We start from the raw sequence: 20,189 nt of genomic DNA, 5'->3' as shown, positions 1-20,189 counted from the left end.
CTGAGGCTGAGAGAGTGCGACTTGCCCAAGGTCTCTCCATGGGTCTCTATAGCTGAGTAAGGATTCAAAATCTGGTATCCAGAGCCATTGACCGATATTCAAAGCATATATGACAGAGTTTAATGTATGGTACAAAAGCTAGCATGGTTTAAACTCTGTCATATATTTCCAAAACATAAACACAAAGTGCATTCATTAAATAAGGCTTGCACTTTCATACAATGATTGCAAAAGTCACATATCAAAAGATAAATACTGCTTTGTTATATACAGCCAATAATTGTTTACTCTGCAATGTTAAAACCTGTTTGCTCTTTGCATGACTAATTTATTAGTGTGGCACATCATTCTGCAGATTCTTTATATGAATCATCTGTAAACCGCACATAACTGTATAAGTGAATGCACTGCGCCTTGCACTGACAGCATGTCACAGATTGTGAATGACATGAATATCTATTATAGACCCAAACTAGCAGATGATGGCCACATGCATAATTCTGCAATACTTAATCACCCATTTAACCTAGAGCAATCACATCTTAATATAGCTATGCCTCAGTTAATCAAGTAGATATGTTCCTGGCTGTTACTTCTTTAACAGAAAATTTGGTAACATACGCATAAATAACATTTAAAGAATAGAGGCAGGCTCCTGCATTCCCCCACAAAAAAGAGCAGCAAGCATATTTCAGCAAACTTTTTATTCGAAACAACATGGACATGTGAAATGAAACAACTAGGCCAAGTAAGCCTTATAAAAACGACAACATTTTAAACTATTTAGAGTTTATTTAATGGCTTCTTCAAAAATGCATCCAGGATTATGGGGCTCTACAGATAGGCAGCATGTAGCCGCCCCTTTTAGCCCCAGATTGGTGCCACAGCAGCAGCATGCAGCAGCATTAATCTGCTTCCTGTAGGGAGCAAAAAGAAGTTGCTCTAGGCAGCTTCCTGGAAGGGGCACGATAGGCACGCTGGCGTGCCATGAAGATACCCTTTCCATGCAGCACCATTTAGGTGCTGTGCACAACATGCATCATCATGACATGTACTGTGTAAATGGCCGTGTGCCAAGATGGTGCCTGGGCAGTGCAGTGAGGACTCAGTGTGTCCAGATGCTCAGCCCTCACCACGTCTATATGCTGGCACAAAGTGCCAGTCTGTAAAGCCCCTATGTTTTCTATCACCAGCCTCCAGTTTCTTGTGATTTCCATTTAGATGGTCATACTTATAGATCTATGCCTTTTTAATATGCTGGAGTAACTGGGGAGGCAGACGTATCTGTTTCCCACACACACACACACTTTTCTTTCTGTTTTGCTGTTCACACATGCTCAGTAAGGAAATCTGAAAGGAATTGATGTTCTTCTTGCCTATTGTAGATAGGCACATACAGCTACAGTAGGATATGCCAGAATCCCAGTCTTGGTATAATAAAAAATGAACTAGCTCTAGAATGTTACTATGAAGACAACTTCTGTTAAACTCATTGATCTTAAGAATATTATTTCTAAGTAAATATTCAGAGGATCCTACTGAAAGTCAATAATGTAATTGTCAATGGCAGTATATTCTGTACTTAATTTCCCTATGACTGTCTACAATCCCTCCCTCAACCATTGGCAGCTAGTGGCTTCCATTTCAGTGGAGTAGTGACTTCACACTGGGTTTTTGACTAAACTTTAAAAGAGCTGGCCAAAGAACCAAATCTTATTCCCCTCTTCCCCTAGAAAGCAATTGGGTTCAGCACTTTGAATAGCTCATTTGGAGTTCAGATTAAAATACAGAGGAGATTTACTACTCCACTGATAAAGGAGACACCAGAAGTCATTGCCTTCAGCTGTGCGTGTGTGTGTGTGTGAGAGAGAGAGAGAGAGAAAATCTTACATAACTCTTTATGCATCTGATGAAGTGGACTATGGCGGTGTACAGACCGGCCTGCACCCGCCCCTTTCCCCAACGGATTGGGGCCTGAACTGCCACAGCGGCAGCCCTGGAGGCCCCGATCCGCCGCTTTTCCTGGCCTCGGGGAAGCGGCAAAAGGCCGCTTCCCCACAGCCTGGAAACGGGTGTCCTTGGGGCTTCATGCCCCAAGGACACCCCAACAGCAGTGGGAAAAGGGAGAAAGGGGCCACTCAGCCCCTTTCTCTCTGTATCACTGGTGTGGCCATTTAAAGGCCGCACCAGCGATACATGCGGCAGAAGGAGCTCCAAAACGGAGCTCCTTCTGGCGCCGCTGAAAGGGCGCCCTTCAGCAGCACCAAGACATAACGGCCACGCCACGTCTTTTGGACATGACGCCACCATTACGTCAAAATGGCGGTGCTCGTGTGAACAGGGTGCTGCCATTTTGTACGTACTCCGTATGTACTAGGCTTGTGGGCATCTAAAAGAGACACCTCCAGGCAACCCTAGTACGTACGGAGTATATACAAAATGGCCCATCTGGACAGGGCCTATGTTACTTGAGACTATGATAAATTTGCTACTCTTTTAGATGTCATTGGACTCTTTCTTTTTTAATGTAATAGACTAGTATGTATGTAGAGAGATCTTGTAGCACCTTTGAGACTAACTAAAGATAGAAGTTGGCATCAGAGCTTTCATAGACATAAATCTACTTCCTCAGATGCTAATACAGCTACTCTTTTCAAAACTGTTTAGTGGGGGGGAGGTATTTCAGTCAAAATCAAATTCTGAGTCATATGCTAAGAAACAGGGTCATACATACAAGTCTCTTTTAAGTTGTTTGCACTAATTTCATTAAAAGAACTAAAGTACTTTTACAATTTTACTTTTACAAAGCCCCTGCTTGTTTAACTTAAAAACAACTAAGAGGAGAAACTTCATTTGAACTGAAAATTAATTGGGATACTAGACACGCATATCTTAAATAAATTGGATATAAATTGAATAATTATAGATATTGCATTGCATGACTTATACAAAGAAATAATAGAAACCCCCACTGTAAAAATTAAGGATGTGTTTACAGAATTGATTTAATCTCAAAAATCCCCATAGGCAAGGCAGTCATTAATCCATAGGGTTCAGGACACAAAGAAGGATTTTCCAAGACAGATAAATTGAAATGACCCTGCTTTGATCTCTGGAATAACAATAGATGAAGAACAACAAGGAGAAAGAGAGAGAGCTATTACCATGTTAGTAGTATCACCAAATTAGTGCTCAATAAATATTTGCCAGAGATGCTGAAAACTTCCTTTTCATATTTTAATTCCTACTTGTTAAACAACAGAGGAGCACCGAGCAAGAAAAAATATCCAACTATTAAACTACTCAAAGGCTAGTTGCCTTTTACTGCCTTCATAGTTACAGGTGCAAACACTGAATCCTCCTGAAAAGCTTTTTGTCCTCTAGAATTAGTTAACAGGTCACTCATGGAGTCATGGGGCATCTTGTTCAACAAGCAATTAAAGATGCATCATATACAACCTTCTTAAACAACAGTAGGTTTGTCCAGTGTCTTTTAATTTTAATTTCTTAGTACTTCCGACTGATGTTTTTAGTAACACAGAGATTCCAAAACTGAATTAGAGGAATGGAAGTGGGAGGGGGTAGAATAACCTCAGAGCAAAGAAAAAGAAAAGGATGCACTACAGGCTGTTAAACAAAGCCTTGCAGGAAGCTGCCTTGCAGTTTTGCTGACAAAATGATCCCTGAATTTGGCAAGCAATCTCAGATTCTTGCAAATTGGATTGCTTGTCTGTTGCCCTTATGTTTGTAGACTGCAATAGAAGGTGACATTTTGCAACAAGAAGTCTATATGGAAAAGATGGGTCTGATTTATTGCTTGGTGTTTCAGTCAATTTCTTCTTAAATTAACCAGAGAGTACTTTGTAGTTCTGCATCATTTCCCCGTTGCTGCTTTATGAACTACCCTGGGGAGTTTCTGACAATCTATCACACTCAGTGTTGCTTGATCTCTGCTCCCCAAAGCATGTTACAGCATTAAACACTAAACTAAATACAGTCTCAGGTGAACTGAGCCCTTGTTTAAACATTTGCTAATCACAGCCCAAGAAAAATGTTAATCATCTTAGAAATTTCAAATCAACTAAAAAAAAAATCTTGATATTTTTTTCTTTTGCAATGTCTGATTAAGATTTCTAAAATGTTACAGGTTTTCTCCTGGGTATATCTGAACCAACAAATAAGAGTTTTAAATGGAATGCAATGGATCATATTTAATGGGTTATTCCATACGTTAAATTGCAATGGGTCTGCTGCAGAATGTGAACACAACAGGAAGTTATGGCATTGCTCTTTTGTGAAGGATGGATAGAACTGTAGAATCATAGAGTTGGATGATACCACAAGTGCCATCCAGTCCAACCCCCTGCCATGCAGGAATACAAAATCAAAGCACTCCTGACAAACGGCCATTCAGCTTCGCTTTAAAAACCTCCAAAGAAGGAGACTCCACCACACTCTGGGATGGATGGAAATTTCATTTTAGTTTGATTTTTGATAACAGTTTATAAAAACTCACAAATTCTTCATATTCACAATACAATGAACTTGAGTTTTTAAAAAACAAATGTGAGAACATGACAGATCCATCCATCCATCCATGACCAAGGAATATTTAAATCTAGCTTTGAATCTATATGTATTCAGTTAGTACTGAAACGGGTTGCCATCATCTCTTTCTACTTTTTAACACTTATACGGCAAGCAAGTAGAACAAGGCCAAGAAAGAAAGAACTACATGTTGTTTAAAAAATGAAAACAGAAACTATCAGCTTTCCTCCATCCTCAGTTGAGAGTACCTGAATGACACTTGAACTTCATAATGCTCACTGAACAAGTCACATATTTTGTTCTACACCTTAAAATGGAATGAGTGCAATGGTGCTAGCACATCCTTACTCCACAGTGTCAGTGTTAATGGAGCCGGGACACTGAGTGAGTACACCAACAGCATTTCAGAGACAGTGGAATACAAAATGACTTCATACACAAAATGGGCTGTCTTTGGGCACAATAGGGGATATAATGTAGCCAATAGCAGTAAAGGGCACCTTAAAAGCATTTCTGCCATCATACAATGACCTAAATACCACAACTCTATATATCTAATATTAAGCTTTTTTTTCTGGCTTCGTACTGCATAATGGATTTCCTCTTTGACAACTATAGCTCTAGTTGCAGTTGGCACCAAGCAGTTGGCATGCTGCTTTATGTATGTGTATAGCTATATAATCAGAATGTTGGTTCTGCAAATAATGTTGCTTTATAGAATTTGATTGAAATGAGGAAGGCAACTACCAAGGCAAGATCTATAGAAGTTTGATTTAGCACACATCAAGAACGTAACAGATTTACCCTGTAATATCTCAAAGATACCAGAGAACTATCTTTGTTGTTTATCAAGGAGATGAGCCACTGAGTACATGAAGCTGCATATATAAGTTGGGGTCTTAAAAGATTTCAAACTGCTCAGTTGAACATGGATGTCTTCAAATGCTGTTCCAACTTCTAGCATGGCTTTCCTTGTGGAGCTGGTGCATTAAGAAGGCCTACCAGGTTGGGGATATTTTAGAAGACTGCATGTCATTTTAATTATTTCTTTGTTTTGTAATACAAGATAAAAGAAGCATTATAAAAAGGACAATATTCAATTTAAAAAATTAAAAAACAAAACCAGCACACACACACCACTAATTCAAAATTCGGGTCTTTCCCGAAGACATAAAAATAAGAGACATAACTACCCCTGTGCAGGGGGAAAACTAATTCCAAAGTACCGGGCCTTTGCCAGAAAGACCCTGTCCTTTGTACTCACTTCCCTAACCATCTTTTATCTTAATTATGTGAAAAAGATATAGAGCAATAGGTTTGTCACTTGATAATGGCTATCCCATTAGAGCAGCCATACTGGAAACAAAAAATGATCTGCTCCACTTCCAGTGTCATGCTTTTCTTTTAATCCTAGGACTAAAAGTACTAGTTCCTAATTATCACTCTTCCTCAGTAATAAAGAAAGTCTTTAGCGGTCTGATTCTAAAATTTCCAGGAAGAAATGTTTCTGTCCTTTAATAAATCTAACAATGCCCTTTAAAACCCCATGCCTAGCCACTAAAACCTTAAACTTCTGATCATCCCTTTTGCCCCAACATCCCCCTTAGATCATGTGCAACCACTTCAAAGTTGGAGTATCAAGCCAGTAATTGTCATGTTGCTTCAAAATATTTAAGCTAGGGGCCGGTAGTCGCGTGTCCCATTTACAGTCAGCATCTGTCCTCTAATTCTATTAGAGTACAAAGCAAAAATGTTTCCCAAAACTCACAAACAGGAAAAGCATCACCCAGCTGGAAAGAAGCGGCCTCAGCTTCAGCTTTTTAGACACTGAGCAGGGCTTTTGTGTTCACATCTTTCTTTTCTCAAGTCATCCTCCCTCCACTCTGCTCCATGCACACACACACACACACACACACACACAGAGACACACACAAGACAGAGGTGGCTGAAGAATGGCACTAATGTGAGCCTCAGGCAGAAAAAAAAGAAAGAAAATAAAGAGAAGGGAGGGAAGGCTTGGCCAAGATGAAAGTAAGAGAAAAAGAAAGGGGGCAATTTAAGTCTGCTCTACTCTGGATTGCTCTCTCACTGAAGCCAAGGGTAGAGCATTGGGATGAGTAGGGCTCTTTGGAATAGGCACATGACTGGGGAACAATTCATTGTGACCATGCCTGCAGGCCAATTCCACTAGGCTGAAGAACAGAGAGAGCCATTCAAGTGCTAAGCGGGAGGAGTCACCCTGTGCAACATAAGAGCAACAGCAGTGTCTCTCCCAACCCCATGGCTCAGAACAGAGCTGTGAGAAGGCCTACAGACAAGGACAACATTTTCCATTTGACCAGAGCCACCATTCCTGGCTAAAAAAAAGAATTGTCTCACGATCCTGGCAACAGACAGAAGGGAGAACTTGCATTTAATGCCCTAATCAGAGAGGATCAAATCAACAATCACCAAATATATTTTTGCGTGCTACAATGTGACTGTGCCACTATGGGTTTCACCAGTCCACACAAAGATTTATCTTTAGCTTACAATCCTGACATGGGGTGTGTGCAGTTATAAATCAATCATTGTGTTGTAGACATCCCACAATATTTCTATAAAATTTAAGGCAGAGCTGTCTCCACCGTTAAGTCGAATGAGGCAGCCCCTTGAGACAACAAATGTGGGAGGGTGCAAATGCAAAAAATAAAATAAAATTCAGTGTATGCCAGAAGTCGTATACAACATGTGCCTTATATTAAAGTAGATTGTAGTATGTCAGGTGTAGGGATTCTGTGCAGACCCCTGGAAATTGTTAGATTGCAACACTCTTCAGCCCTAGCCAGTAAATTCAGGAGTTGAGGTGTTCTACAACATCTGGAGGGCTTCCCATTCTCCATCACTGTTATATCGCTATTAAAGTCTATAATTATTTATCATCATTTTCATAAATTACTTGCCATAAGTAACAGTAGCATCAGTGGTGATTCTGTGCATTTCCTGAACAGTAAGAGATTGATGACCGTCTTCTTAGAGAACTAGTGACTTTTTAAATTTGTGGGCAGAAGAAATCTCTGTAGCAATACATTTATTTAAATATATATGTTGACATGACATGATGGAGAAGGAGCAGCAAATGCATCAGCATTACCCAGTTCACAGCAATATTTATCCTGTCCAGTCATCTTCTTCCCCCATTCAAACACTATTCCTCAGTCAAATCTATGGGGCACTTTGCAGTGCATTTTTCATACATACGTTTGTTGTTGTTGTTGTTGTTGTTGTTGTGTGCCTTCCAAGTCATTTCCAACTTATGATGACCCCAAGGCAACCCATTTCCAAAATATTTAAAGATAACCCAGTAGACAGAATATGATAGCCAGTTTAGATAGCAGATATTATAATATGGCAAGATACTGGCACACACAGCTGAGTGTGACACACAAATGCTCTGCACCCAAAAAAATGTCCTTCTTGTACTGTCCTATAACTATTGTTGAAGCATGACATAATGATCAGCTTCAGTACACCAACAGCATGTTCTCTGTTTGAGAACAGTAACTGGCATCTTGTCCTGTATCTCAGACAGCAAAGTACATTGTGTCAGATTTTTTAAAGGTTTAGCAGCAAACAAAGTGGACCATTAGAATGGGTCCTTCCTCCTAATCACCATCCAGCCAATATCAAGGGCAACAAGTGAACAGAAAGGGACCAGATGATTGGTACCAATTGATGTCAGGACCATTAATTTTCTCACAACAGCAGGTTAGGATGAACTCTTATTATTGACCTCTTACACTTTCGGTGTATATGTGGTTATAGCATATGAAAGGAATTTTATGTTAGTATACATGACTCACATTCTGGGTACCTAGGACTGTCTGACATAAAGTATTCAATAAGCCATTATTCTGCCAGCTTTTCATCTCCTACCTCTTCTTAGTGGATATAGAAGAGTCATGTGTGGTGAATAAGTGCAGAAGCATACTGTTTGGTGTCCTAAACTGAAATTAAAGGTGGTTCTGTATTAGGGAAGAGGCCTATGGAACTCAAGATGAGTTAAAGTACTCATCATCCATCGCATTACATGTACAAGATTTTTTTAAAAAGCACTACATGTGATACTGGTAGTTCTAAACAAAGAACCTAAACAAACTTATTAGAAGACTAGAAGTCAAGCAGTTAGTCTGTCAATCCAAATCTTGTTGTTCCGCCAATAGCCACAACAATCAGGGAAAATATACTGTGAAGAAAGAGGAAATTCAAACGGTCCACCAGGAATAATTGTCTCCACTATAGCTTTCACAATCAATAGCACTAGTCTGAAGAAATTAAAATCTTATTTTTGCTGCTGCCACATAATATAGTGCAACCTTCCTAGGAACGTATATTTCTGATGCCATAACAGGAAATATGACTTATGGGGTGCATTCCAAAAAGCAATTTAGCCAAGAATACCAGACAACCAATATTATTTTGGAGCCTTTAGTAGGCTTCCACATTGCCAAAACACAAAGTTTGTCATCATAGGAGATAGTTATTCCTTCATAGAAAATTATAGCATCTAGAAATATGGTTGAAGGCAAAGATCAATAAATGTTATTCTTAATGCATACAGAAATAAAGCACTATTAAACACAGATGAAAGTTAAAATAATTATACCATGGTGCATGATGCAGACAAACAGCATGTTTCTATATGTGCATACTCAGAAGTAAGTCCTAGTGTGTTTAATGGAACTACCTCTAGTAAGTGGGCTTGCGACATCTAAGGCTAATAGGATTTCAGATTCAATCTATTTAGTTACCTGGTCATATATCCCCTTCTAAATTTCATAGAATCAAAGAGTTGGAAGAGACCACAAGGGCCCTCTAGTCCAACTCCCTCCCAGGCTGGGATACACAACCAAAGCATTCCAGCCAGAAAATACTGTTGAAAGCCAATATAGGTTTTTAGCCACATGTAGAGTGTGGGAATGAGAGCTAGCAATGTGTAGTGGTTTGAGCATTGGACTAGGACTCTGAGACCAGGGTTCAAATCCTGGCTCAGTCATGTAAACCCACTGGATGGTATTGGGTAAGTCACACACTCTCAGTCTCATAGGATAGCAATGGCAAACCCCCTCTAAAGAAACTTGGCAAGAAAACCCCATCATAGGTTCACCTTAAGGTCACCATAAGTTGGGAATGACTTGAAGACACAACAACAACAACAACAACAACAACAAAGTTTGAGAATGCATACTTTACTCATTCAAGAAATCTAACAGATCTCTTTCACTCTTAACACTTCTCATCCTTAGATGACTTGATGTCCAAGCCAGAATGGTAGCAACAACTTTCCCTATTCCGTGTATAATTTGTGTGGTCGTATTTCATGAAAAGTCACATTCTCTCAGCAATAACAAATTTTCAGTCCTTCTTCCATAAATTAAGTGAAAAATATCAAAAAGCCCAATCATAAATCTTCCTTATAAGAGAAAAATAAAAGAAAATGTATCTGCAAATGTTAAGACATAGTGATCTGGCAATGAACCCCAACTCAAAGGCACAACTAAGTGAATGTGTTTAGGTTGCTGCCACTAAAGGATGACTTTAAAATGTAATACTCCCAACACAATCCACTGAAGGTCTTGAACATTCAGAAACTGAAGTTGATATTAAACATGGTAACAACAAAGGCCCATTTCTTTCAGAACAATATTTCATTTCCCCTCATTTTTGCAACTGTAGCTCTTTTTGGTAGAAAACTGAAGCTACACTTCAAGGAGGAAAAACAGCAACAAAGACTGTGTTTTAAGTTCTGTTCAGGAAAAAAATCCATTTTTGTTGATATTTTTAAAAAGTAAATAGCAAGTCAATACTCTGATTCACTATCTTTACAGTTAAACTCATTGATCCAATTCAAATCAAATATGGTTTGGAGTGTCTCCATTTCAGGGTTGTATATCATGACATGTAAAAAAAGGTTTCAAATATTAACTGAAGGAAAGAAGGAAGCAAAAGAAAAGTTTCTCCAACACACTTGCGGTCTGGCACCAACACCAACCCAATGCCAAACCCCTCAGTCAAGAGGCAGCTAGCAGATTCATATAAATCAACAGACAAATTAATGTGTTTATGATCAAGATGCAATGGAAAGAAAGGATCACAAAGACAGATGCTGCCATTTAACTAGATTGTGGTTTGCAAGACTTGGATCAAACTCCAAAACTGGGAGCCATTTCTGAAACTAACTGGCCCATTTTCCCCCAACACATTTTCTTCTATTGTGAACTTGTTTATTCCACAATGTGGAAATCTCTATTCAGTGCAAAGGTTGTTCAGTGCAAAAGACGATCAATGACCAAAAAAAATAAAAAACAATGAACCTTTAAGCCTTATTTATCTTTCCATGAAAACCTGTGCCATTTTTACATACGTTTAAACACTGTGAAGATGCAGCTCTCCTTAAATCCCTAGTAGACTTGAGGGTGTTTCTCTCCCCCTCTTTCCCCCCTTTACAATGCAGAGGGATACTATAGTCTTAAAGAATGGTTTCAGTTGTCTATCCTGAATGGCTGTCGGCATCTCTAGCCGTCTAGAAAGAGTAGAAACATTTTGTAGGTGAAAATAGCCACTTTTTCCACGGTGGAGAGTCCATAAAACTCCTCAGAGCATTGGCTATTGGGGCTCCTTGAATAATTCATCCCTCATTGCAAGCCCATAATGTCTTTTCTGGGCCTATTGTGGGGCCTGTTTTCTCTTCTTTTCTCCTTGAATTATAAAAAGGTTGCCTTCTTTTGTCCACATCAAGCTGCTGCTAGCTGAACCTTTGTCTGGCCAGAGCTAAAGTGTGAGTTTCAATGGACTCTCCCTTCTTTGTTTTCCAAGTTCATCTCCAAGTGTAGATTGTGTATAGAAGGCCTTCTTTGTAAAAGCTGGAAAAGTTGTACAAATGTTTGACCAGCTCATTTGGTACTTTTGTCTCCTCTTCTCCAGGGCCTATGGTAGATCTGCAGGGCAGAGGAGGAGGAGGAGGAGGAGGAGGGCTGGTATATGGGGAACCTCAAACAAGTCACCCAGTACTAGTAAAAACCTCTGTCTGCCAACCCAAGCTACAAGGTCTTGGAAAACCTGAACATAATATCAGTACCAGGCCGACAGCCTACACAGATGTGGACTGAGGCTCCTTCAGTGATAACAGGTGGCAACTGCAAAGTGGGTTAATATTTGTTTTAAACCTACCAGAATGAATATATATATGTGTGTGTGTGTGTGTGTGTGTGTGTGTATTGCCAGAAAACCTGAGGATGCAAGTGCCACTGATCTCAACTGAGACTTGATTCTGTAGAAACCATTCTTAATACAAACTTTGTCTGGTTACCACTCAGCCAAAAAAAAAAAGGCACAGGAGGAGCTTAAAAGTGTGTTCTGTCTCACAACCCTGGGCTATTTCTGAACTTCCTGTATGCTTTTTAGCGTTTTCCACATGCACACACACAGAGTATATATATATATACACATACATATACATATTTATACCCACACACACACACACACACACAGTATATGCATTTCCTTTCTCTTCCTTGAAGCTGCCAACCTACACACACTGAAACTCTCACTGAATGCAAGAGAAACAACATCTCACCAGAGGCCCAGGATGGCACTGCAAAGTTTTCTCTCCCTTCTTTCCCCTTCCACCCTCCTAAATCTTTGAAGAATAAAGTTGGAAGTTCTCTGAGAGTCAGGATCAGGCTTTTGATGCACGTTGTCGCCTGTGTTTAAAAGCCTCTATGAGCCCCTCCAGACCCTGAATGTGTTTACTCAGAAGGAAGCTCTACGGAAATCAGTAGAGAATGCAAGGTTCTCCACCGAGCAGCCTTCTCTTTTCCTTTACAGACTGTATTTCGTTTGCCTGGAAGCCCTGAGAAGGGCAGGATCGCGACCTTCTTCTCTCCAGGATTCACTCATTCCCTTCTTTCTATTGAATGCTTTCAGCTTGACTAACCGAAAAGACCGCTCCGATGGAAGGACGCCGAAGGGATGCGGCTCTACATCTCCGGCCACACGATTGAGCCTTTCACAAGGAGTTCACAACAAACCTCTGCCCCTCTACACTCACTATACACACACAACACCCCTCTAGGACTTTCTTTCTCCCAGATTGCGAACTCCTCACAAACCACACCAATGAAACAGGGATTTAGGAAATGCAATCGGGGAGGGGGGATTGGGGGAGAAGGAGATGAAACATAATGGCATCCTTCAAGGTGTGTGTGTGGTTTCCTTTCTTTCTCGCAATGACACTCTCACACAACATCAGCTTCAGAACTCCCTTTCTTCCCCCTCGTTGGACTCTGCAAAACCGGACGCCATTTAAAGTCTCTTTAAAAAGCTAAATACGAAACCCAGGGCTGAATCCGCACTGGACAAATAACCCGGTTTGGCATCGCTTTAACTGCCCTGGCTCAAGGCTCCGCTCTGCGCTCCACAACGAACTCCAACTCCCAGAATTCCTTAGCCCAGAGCCAGAAAAAAAAGTTTAATTGGTGCCAAACCGGGTTATTTCTCCAGTGTGGATGCAGCCCAGGACTTGATGTTACTGAACCAGCGGGGCTCCACCAAGTCTCCCACCGTCCCCCACCACCAACAACAACAGCCCTACTCTGAGTTTACCAACTTCCAATTTCATTTCCCTTCCTACTCTGACTCAGTTGGAGCTCCAGAAAAGATTCCAAATTCGACCTGGCTTTTTAAAACATCTCGTTGCAAAATCTGTTACACAACCCACTGTTGCCGAGGGTCCTATTCTGCCTTATTTTATTTTATTTTATTTTAAAAACCAGCATTCCCTTCGGACAAATTCCCTGGGTAGCCTTTGAGGCTGACTGTGAAGCCCACCAAAACCCCCAGATTTCTAACTCCTCTTTACTCAGAAACCCTTCTGCTCCGTGGGGCCTTGATCCCAAGAAAGTGGTCTTAGGTTTACTTAGTGGACTAATTAATTATTTACTCTGTTTTTAATTTTATAGATAGATAGATAGATAGATAGATAGATAGATAGATAGATAGATAGATAGATAGTTTAATTCTATTAAATAATAATAATATTGTTTAATTCTATTTTAACTCTTCTAAACTAATGTTTCACCTTAATCTTAATCCTACTTTGGCATATCATGAGAATACAAGATTCACTAGAAAAGACAACAAAGCTTGCTAAGGCAGAAGGCAATAGGATGGATACACTCAGCTAACTTGAATCCCATCACCAGAGAAAGGCTGGATATAAAATCAATCAATCCATCAATTTGAAGTCAAAGGCTCATGGCCGGCATCCATAGGTTGTTGGGGGGGGGGGGGTTTTGGGGGGGGGTCGGGCTCAGTGGCCATGTTCTGCAAGAGTTTATTGTTCTGCAACAGTTTCACCTGCATCTGGCATCTGATGAAGTCTAGGAAAACTTAGGCTACAAACATTTCTAACCTCAAAGGCACTACAAGATCCCTGATACAGACTAACAGCACCAAGCTTTTGATTCTTGGTCTAAATTACTAGTACCAACCACTGGGGTTTACCCATGTCTTGACTCACTAGTCAATTCAGTGGCCTACTCTAGCTGATTTACCTAACTTTAAAGTAGACATTGGAGACATTGAAGTAGTTCAAGGTTTTCCATACTCAGTCATTAATCAGAATGGAGGCTGCAGTCAGGAAATCAGAAGACTAAGACTTTTTGGAAGGCCAGCTATAAAGAAACCAGATGCTGAAGTGTAAAGATATACCATTGAATATTAAAATTAGGATTGTCCGTGTGATCGTATTTCCAATTTCGTGTGTGGTTGTTAAAGGTGTATGGTCTGTGAAGAAAGCTGATAGAAAATCAACTCACTTGAAACGTGGTGCTGGAGAAGAGTTGTAGGATACTGTGGACTGCTAGAAAAAGAAATAAATAGGTCCTAGAGCAAATCAAACCGAACTCTCCCTAAAAGCCAAGGTCTAGAAATAATCCAGTTTGAGGCTGCTTTAACTGCCTTGACTCAATGCTAGTGAATTCTGGAAACTGTAGTTTTGTGAGACATTCAGCCTCCTCTGACAGAGAGAGCTCTGGTGCCACAATAAACTGCAATTCCCACGGTTCACTGAGCCAAGGCAGTTAAAGGGGTCTCAAACTGGATTAATTCTGCAGTGTGCTTTGGACCCAAGGTGACTAAACTGAAAGTGTCCTACTTTGGCCATATGATGAGAAGACCTGACTCACTAAAAAAAGACACTAATACTTGGAAGACAAGAAGAGGGAGACAGTATTCCTGATGGATAGACTCCACCAGGGAAGCCACAGTCCTGAGTCTGCAAGACCAGATCAAGGCTATTGATGCCAGAGTGCTTTGGAGGTCTCTAATTCATGGGACCGCCATAAGTCCCAGTGGACTTGAGGGCAGGTTAACAGCAAAGCAACAGAATTCCACCACTTAATGGTAGACTCTGGATTCCCAATCGCGCAAAGCAAAAGGACGTCCTACTGATTTCAAGAAGGCTGAAGCTCCAACTATGCAGGCAGAATCAGTACCCTTGGCATCATTTCATTTTATGCCCAGGTAAAGTGGGTGGCCATGGCAGCCTTCCTTCCCTGTTAACCTGTCCTTTTGCAAAGGTGCAGAGAAGACAGGAGAGCAAAGTAAAATACTGTAAATGCATTTTCTTTAGGTACAATTTTCTTTCTGCCCTCTACAGATTAGCCCAGAGAGAAAGACTCCTATGCCTTCCTTAAATGAAATCTTTTCGAAGGCACTTTCGTGGAGTACAGTCTACTTCCTCAGAGGCCAGATCCATGCATGTGAGGGAAGAGTAGCCCAGGAAATCTCATGGTGACTTAAGATACCCCATTCCCTCTTTTTTCTATATAGATGCAAAGTAACAAAGCTACTAGGAGTAACTTCCACTATCTTAAAGGTGAAATGTTGAATGACTTTATTACCTGGCAGACCGTTAGAAGAGGTTTATCAAACTAAAGTGCACCCCTCCCCAGCTATCTCCTAGGAATCATAGGACAAAGCCTGGGTAGTATCCTGGTTTAAATGGAAACCCACCAAGTGATTTTGGGCAGGCCACCCTCTTTCAGGCTTAAAGGAAGGTCATGGTGAAGCTTTTCTGAAAAAATCTTGACAAGAAAACCCTATGATAGGACCACCATAAATGGAGCTCCAAAAGAAAGTATAGAACAGCAAGAAGGAATCGCACAAACTTTTGTCAACTAATATTTGGACCCTGGCTGAAATCTTGTAGGTTAGTCCCAGCCAGAGATGTACTGGGGCAATGACAAAATAAGAGCATCACCCCCCAAAAAAAGAAGAAGAATTCTGACCCCCAATAAAACTTCCGTTCAGTCCCTAAATATCTAGTATTTCAGTTCACTAAAACTTCAGCTAAGTGTTTAGCTTAGGAGACCCAGCGTGGTGTATTGGTTTCAGTGCTGAGCTACAACCCTGGAGACCAGGGCTCCAATCCCATGGAAACTCACTGGGTGAGCCTGGGCAAGTCACACCCTCTCAGCCTCAGAGAAAGACAAAGGCAAATCCCCTCTGAACAAAACTTCCCCAAAACAAACAAAATTGACACAGGTCAGTTTTCTGGTCGTCATAAGTAGCCAATGTCTTGAAGGAGCACAACAGCAATAACGACAGAGAGACCAAGGGAATGCGAAGAGCAGCAAATATGAGAGTTTTAGGTGATAAAGATTTTCAGGGTCTGGCGCTGAAAATCTTAGACATTTGGGGACTGAAGGAAAATTTCTTATATTCAGTGGGGAGAGGCTGTGACTTCAGTTCACACACATATATTCAACAGCTACAGGCCTGGAGCAGACCCCAATGAATCTATTGCTGAGGTGGGTAAATCCAATTCATTCAATGGCTTTATTCTAGACAGGTTAGCAATACGATTTAGGTGTCCATTGGGTTCAGAGGAGGAAAATCCTCCCTATTTGGGATTTCAACCTGAGTACCTCCAGCTCACTGAAACCAGGAGGTCTGTAGTGACCCCGATTAGACCCAGAGCTCAGTGTAGCTGATTTCATTGGGGCTTGAAGAGGCTGTGTGTGTATGTGTGTGTGTGTGTGAGAGAGAGAGAGAGAGAGAGAGAGAGAACACATAGGATCCTGCCTATATGTTTTCGCAGGAGGGCCCAGCCCTGTTTCCAGTCAATGGCCACATCTCAAGCGGTTGAGGGATATCTGTATCCTATCAGGTTTGCAACCTCGTCCCCTCACCTGTCTGGCCCAGGGGTGCCCACAGGCACAAAATAATCCATGGAAGCTTTTCCTGCCATTTTATTTGTCCAGGTAAAATCTTGATTTGCTTTCCTTTGGTGCATCAAGTGGCTGGCTCAGTAGACTGGGGACTGCGTGGAAAGAACCTCAGTCTGTCTCAGAAGGAGGTTCCCCTTGATCCTATCAGACATTCCCACTTCTTTAAGTCTGAGAGTGTGTCCACACTGCACAGTTATAGCAGTTTGATCCCACTTTAACTGCCACGATTTCACGTTACAGAATCCACTGATTGGTTGCTTGGTGAGGTGATGTACTTTTAGAATTCTCCACTAAAGAGTTTTATTTAGTGCTTTAGTGCAGGAATTAGATTAGATCTGATTAGATTGGGTTAGGTCTTGGATTAGACTATTCTAGCAGAGAGAATGCTCTCCCACTCACCAAACTACAAATCCCAGAATTCCATGCAAGTTTAAAGTGACATCAAACGGATATACTTGTGCAATCTTGCTCCCCCGACTTCAGCTTCTAGATCTAACAATCAAACTACCAGTAAAGTTCGGTCAGGCCTCGGCTAAAACCCAGTCCTAAAAAATCCCGATGTCACCTATTTCTGCAAAAAGTCTGTTAAGAGCTGGGCAAGGAATCCTATTCATGAGACCTGACATTAACCTACAGAGAGGGTTGAGATGGATGCCGAGGGAAGGAAGGAAGGAAGGAAGGAAGGAAGGAAGGAAGGAAGGAAGGAAGGAAAAAAGAAAGGGGAGATGCGGAGAGGCAAATATATAAGAAAAGCGGCTATTTAATATATCCGATTTCTCTACACTAGGGAACCTCTGGCAAGTTCTGAAAAGCCACAAAAATCCGTCCTGGGCGCAGAAGTCATTTTTGCAAGGGCAGAGGGGCTTAGCCTTCTCAAACATCTAGGCTTCCTGAGTTCCTAGTCCTTCCACAAAAGCTACAGCCACCACAAAGGAAGGCCAGCGCTGAGACCTGTCCTCCAGAAGCCATCCTTCATTATTTTCTTCCTTTTTGATGGAGTCCAAAGAAGAGGGGCAGCCTGATCTGCCCCATCCAACACTCTCCAAACACAGACCCCTACCGCACCGAGGGTCCCCGCAGACCCACAGGCCACCCTTTCCCCCCCTAAAGACACCCGATCCCCTTGGCTGGATCCGCAGGGCAGAAATAATCCGGTCTGAGACCACTTGAACTGCCGTGGCTCAATGCTTTGGGATTGCATTGAGCCATGGTAGTTCAAGTGGTCCCAGACCGGATTATTTCTGCCGTGCGGATCCAGCCAATAAATAGTATTTCCGGCGACGGAGGCGCCTAGAGAAGCAAGCCGGTCTTACCTCGCTCGCTGAGGATGCCGTCGATGCTGTGCTTGGCCTTTTTCTCGCTCTCCTCCACTTCTTTCCTCTCCAGCTCGGCTTCTTCTTCTTCTCCTTTCCCAAATTTACTTCTCAAAATGCGGCTGATGGAACTCACTGGGGAAAGAAGGGGAGGGAAAGGCAGCCGTGAAGCCAGAAGCCTCCCTTGGGTGGCTCTCCCTGGCTGAGCTTGGCCTTTGCTGCTCGGAAAGGTCGGTCCTGAGGCTGAGAAAGTGTGCCTTGTCCAAGTGGATTTCCATCGCCCAGTGGAGATTTGAAGCCGATCTCCAGAGTCGTAGGTCCAAAACACACTGCAGAAATAACCCAGTTTGAGACCGCTTTAATCGCCCTGGTTCCATGCTAAGCAATTCTGGGAACAGTGGTTTTGTGAGACATTTAGCCTTCACTGTCAAGGAGCTCTCGTGCCACTATAAACTACAATTCCCAGGACTCCTGAGAACACTGAGAAGGGCTGTTAAAGCGGTCTCGAACCGGATTATTTCTACAGTGTGTTTTGGACCGTAATCTAACTGTCAAACCAGGCTGGCTCCAGAAATCCGTTACTTATTTTCCATAAACCTATTGTCGGGCCGCTCCGATATCTGTTCGCATTTAGGGAACCTCTCAGGGACCCCAAAAAAAGGCTTTTCCTGTTGATCTCACACCCGAAGGAAGATCGTTTTTGCAACTGCATTTTGCAACTGGATATTACTTTTGGGAAAGGAGGAGAAGAAGACGAAGAAGGCATCGGGACCGAGATTTCCAAGCAGCAGCCTCTGAGCAACTTTCAACCCAGCGGCGACACACACATCTATATAAACTGAATTTATATAAGCACACATGTATATCTAAACTGAAGTGCGTTGTAATTTTTTTTCCGGACTAATACATTCAAAAAGAACCACTGTAGGTTCAAGAAGACCCTCGAGAGGTCCATAAACCGTTTAATTGTGGGTGAGCGGGATCCAGGTCTATCAACTTTTTAATCCAAAGAACTCGATTTTAAAAGCTGGTTTATCTCAAACATGTTTACTCGATTGAGAAAACATTTCCGCGGGTAGCTAGGCTGACCTTCAAGTCGACTTATGCCAAGCCCATTAATGCTCATAGAGTTTTCTTAGGCAAGGGACACTCAGAGGTGGCTTGCCATTGCCTTCCTCTGAAATATAGCCTAGAGCACCTATGACAAACACAAACCAACGCAACCAAATATCCATCCTATTACTTTTAATTGGGCCAAGCAAATTGCATCACGTTAGCTTTCCAACTTCACAGGTTTCTTCGATCTTCACTGAGGCAAAATAACACCATGCTAGTTTTAAAGGCACCCGAATCCCGTCTGATCTTGAAAGCTAAACAGGGTCAGCTCTGATTAGTACTTGGATGGGAGACTGCCAAGGAATCCTGCAAGTGCTATTTCAGAGGAAGGTACTGAGTATTCCTTGCCTGAGGAAACCCTAGGAAATGAATGGGGTCGCTACAAATCCAGAGGCGACTTGAAGGCACAGAGACAAAAAGTTTTCAGGGCTTCACAGGTGTCAATTCTAATTGATCTTCCAAATAAAAACACGATGGATCGGGATATTGGTCCACTTAAGATTGTAGTTCTGCATCCCATTCCCATCTAGGTTTAAGGTTGAAGCACGTCCCCCTCTGCTCTGCTTCCTCACATGAATGTTGCCTAAGGTCCAAAACACACTGCAGAAATAATTCAGTTTGAGACTGCTTTAACTGCCCTGGCTCAGTGCTAGGGAATCCTGGGAATTGTAGTTTACTGTGGGACCAGAGCTCTCTGGCAGAGAAGGCTAAATGTCTCACAGAACTACCGTTCCCAGAATTTCCTAGCATTGAGCCAGGGCAGTTAAAGTGGTGTTGTCAAACTGGATTATTTCTGCAGTGTATTTGGACCTAAATCTGCAGCAGTAAAAGCATTTTATTGTGAAGTCAGTTGGGTGCAGATGCTCCCTTATTGCAAAGAACACGGGGAGAGAATCGATGCTGAATATGGCTCTTAAACATATCTGGACAAGCTGAGATT

The 20,189-nt window shown here is 41.8% G+C and overlaps 1 protein-coding gene across 3 annotated transcripts in view; it reads right to left on the bottom strand.

The window, feature by feature from the left end:
* Positions 1–20,189, bottom strand: part of PAX3 (paired box 3) — a 163,972-nt gene that overhangs the window by 134,125 nt on the left and 9,658 nt on the right. For all 3 annotated transcript variants that reach the window (XM_089507747.1, XM_089507750.1, XM_089507748.1), the window contains exon 4: positions 18,134–18,268. In XM_089507747.1, the coding sequence (XP_089363873.1) occupies positions 18,134–18,268 (135 nt within the window). The remainder of the gene's footprint in view (positions 1–18,133; positions 18,269–20,189) is intronic.

This window comes from Sceloporus occidentalis, unplaced genomic scaffold (genome assembly GCF_023333645.1).
Source record: "Sceloporus occidentalis isolate IW3139 unplaced genomic scaffold, rSceOcc1.0.p SCAF_2, whole genome shotgun sequence".
Classification (NCBI taxonomy): domain Eukaryota; kingdom Metazoa; phylum Chordata; class Lepidosauria; order Squamata; family Phrynosomatidae; genus Sceloporus; species Sceloporus occidentalis.
This window is presented reverse-complemented; position numbering and strand designations above follow the sequence as displayed.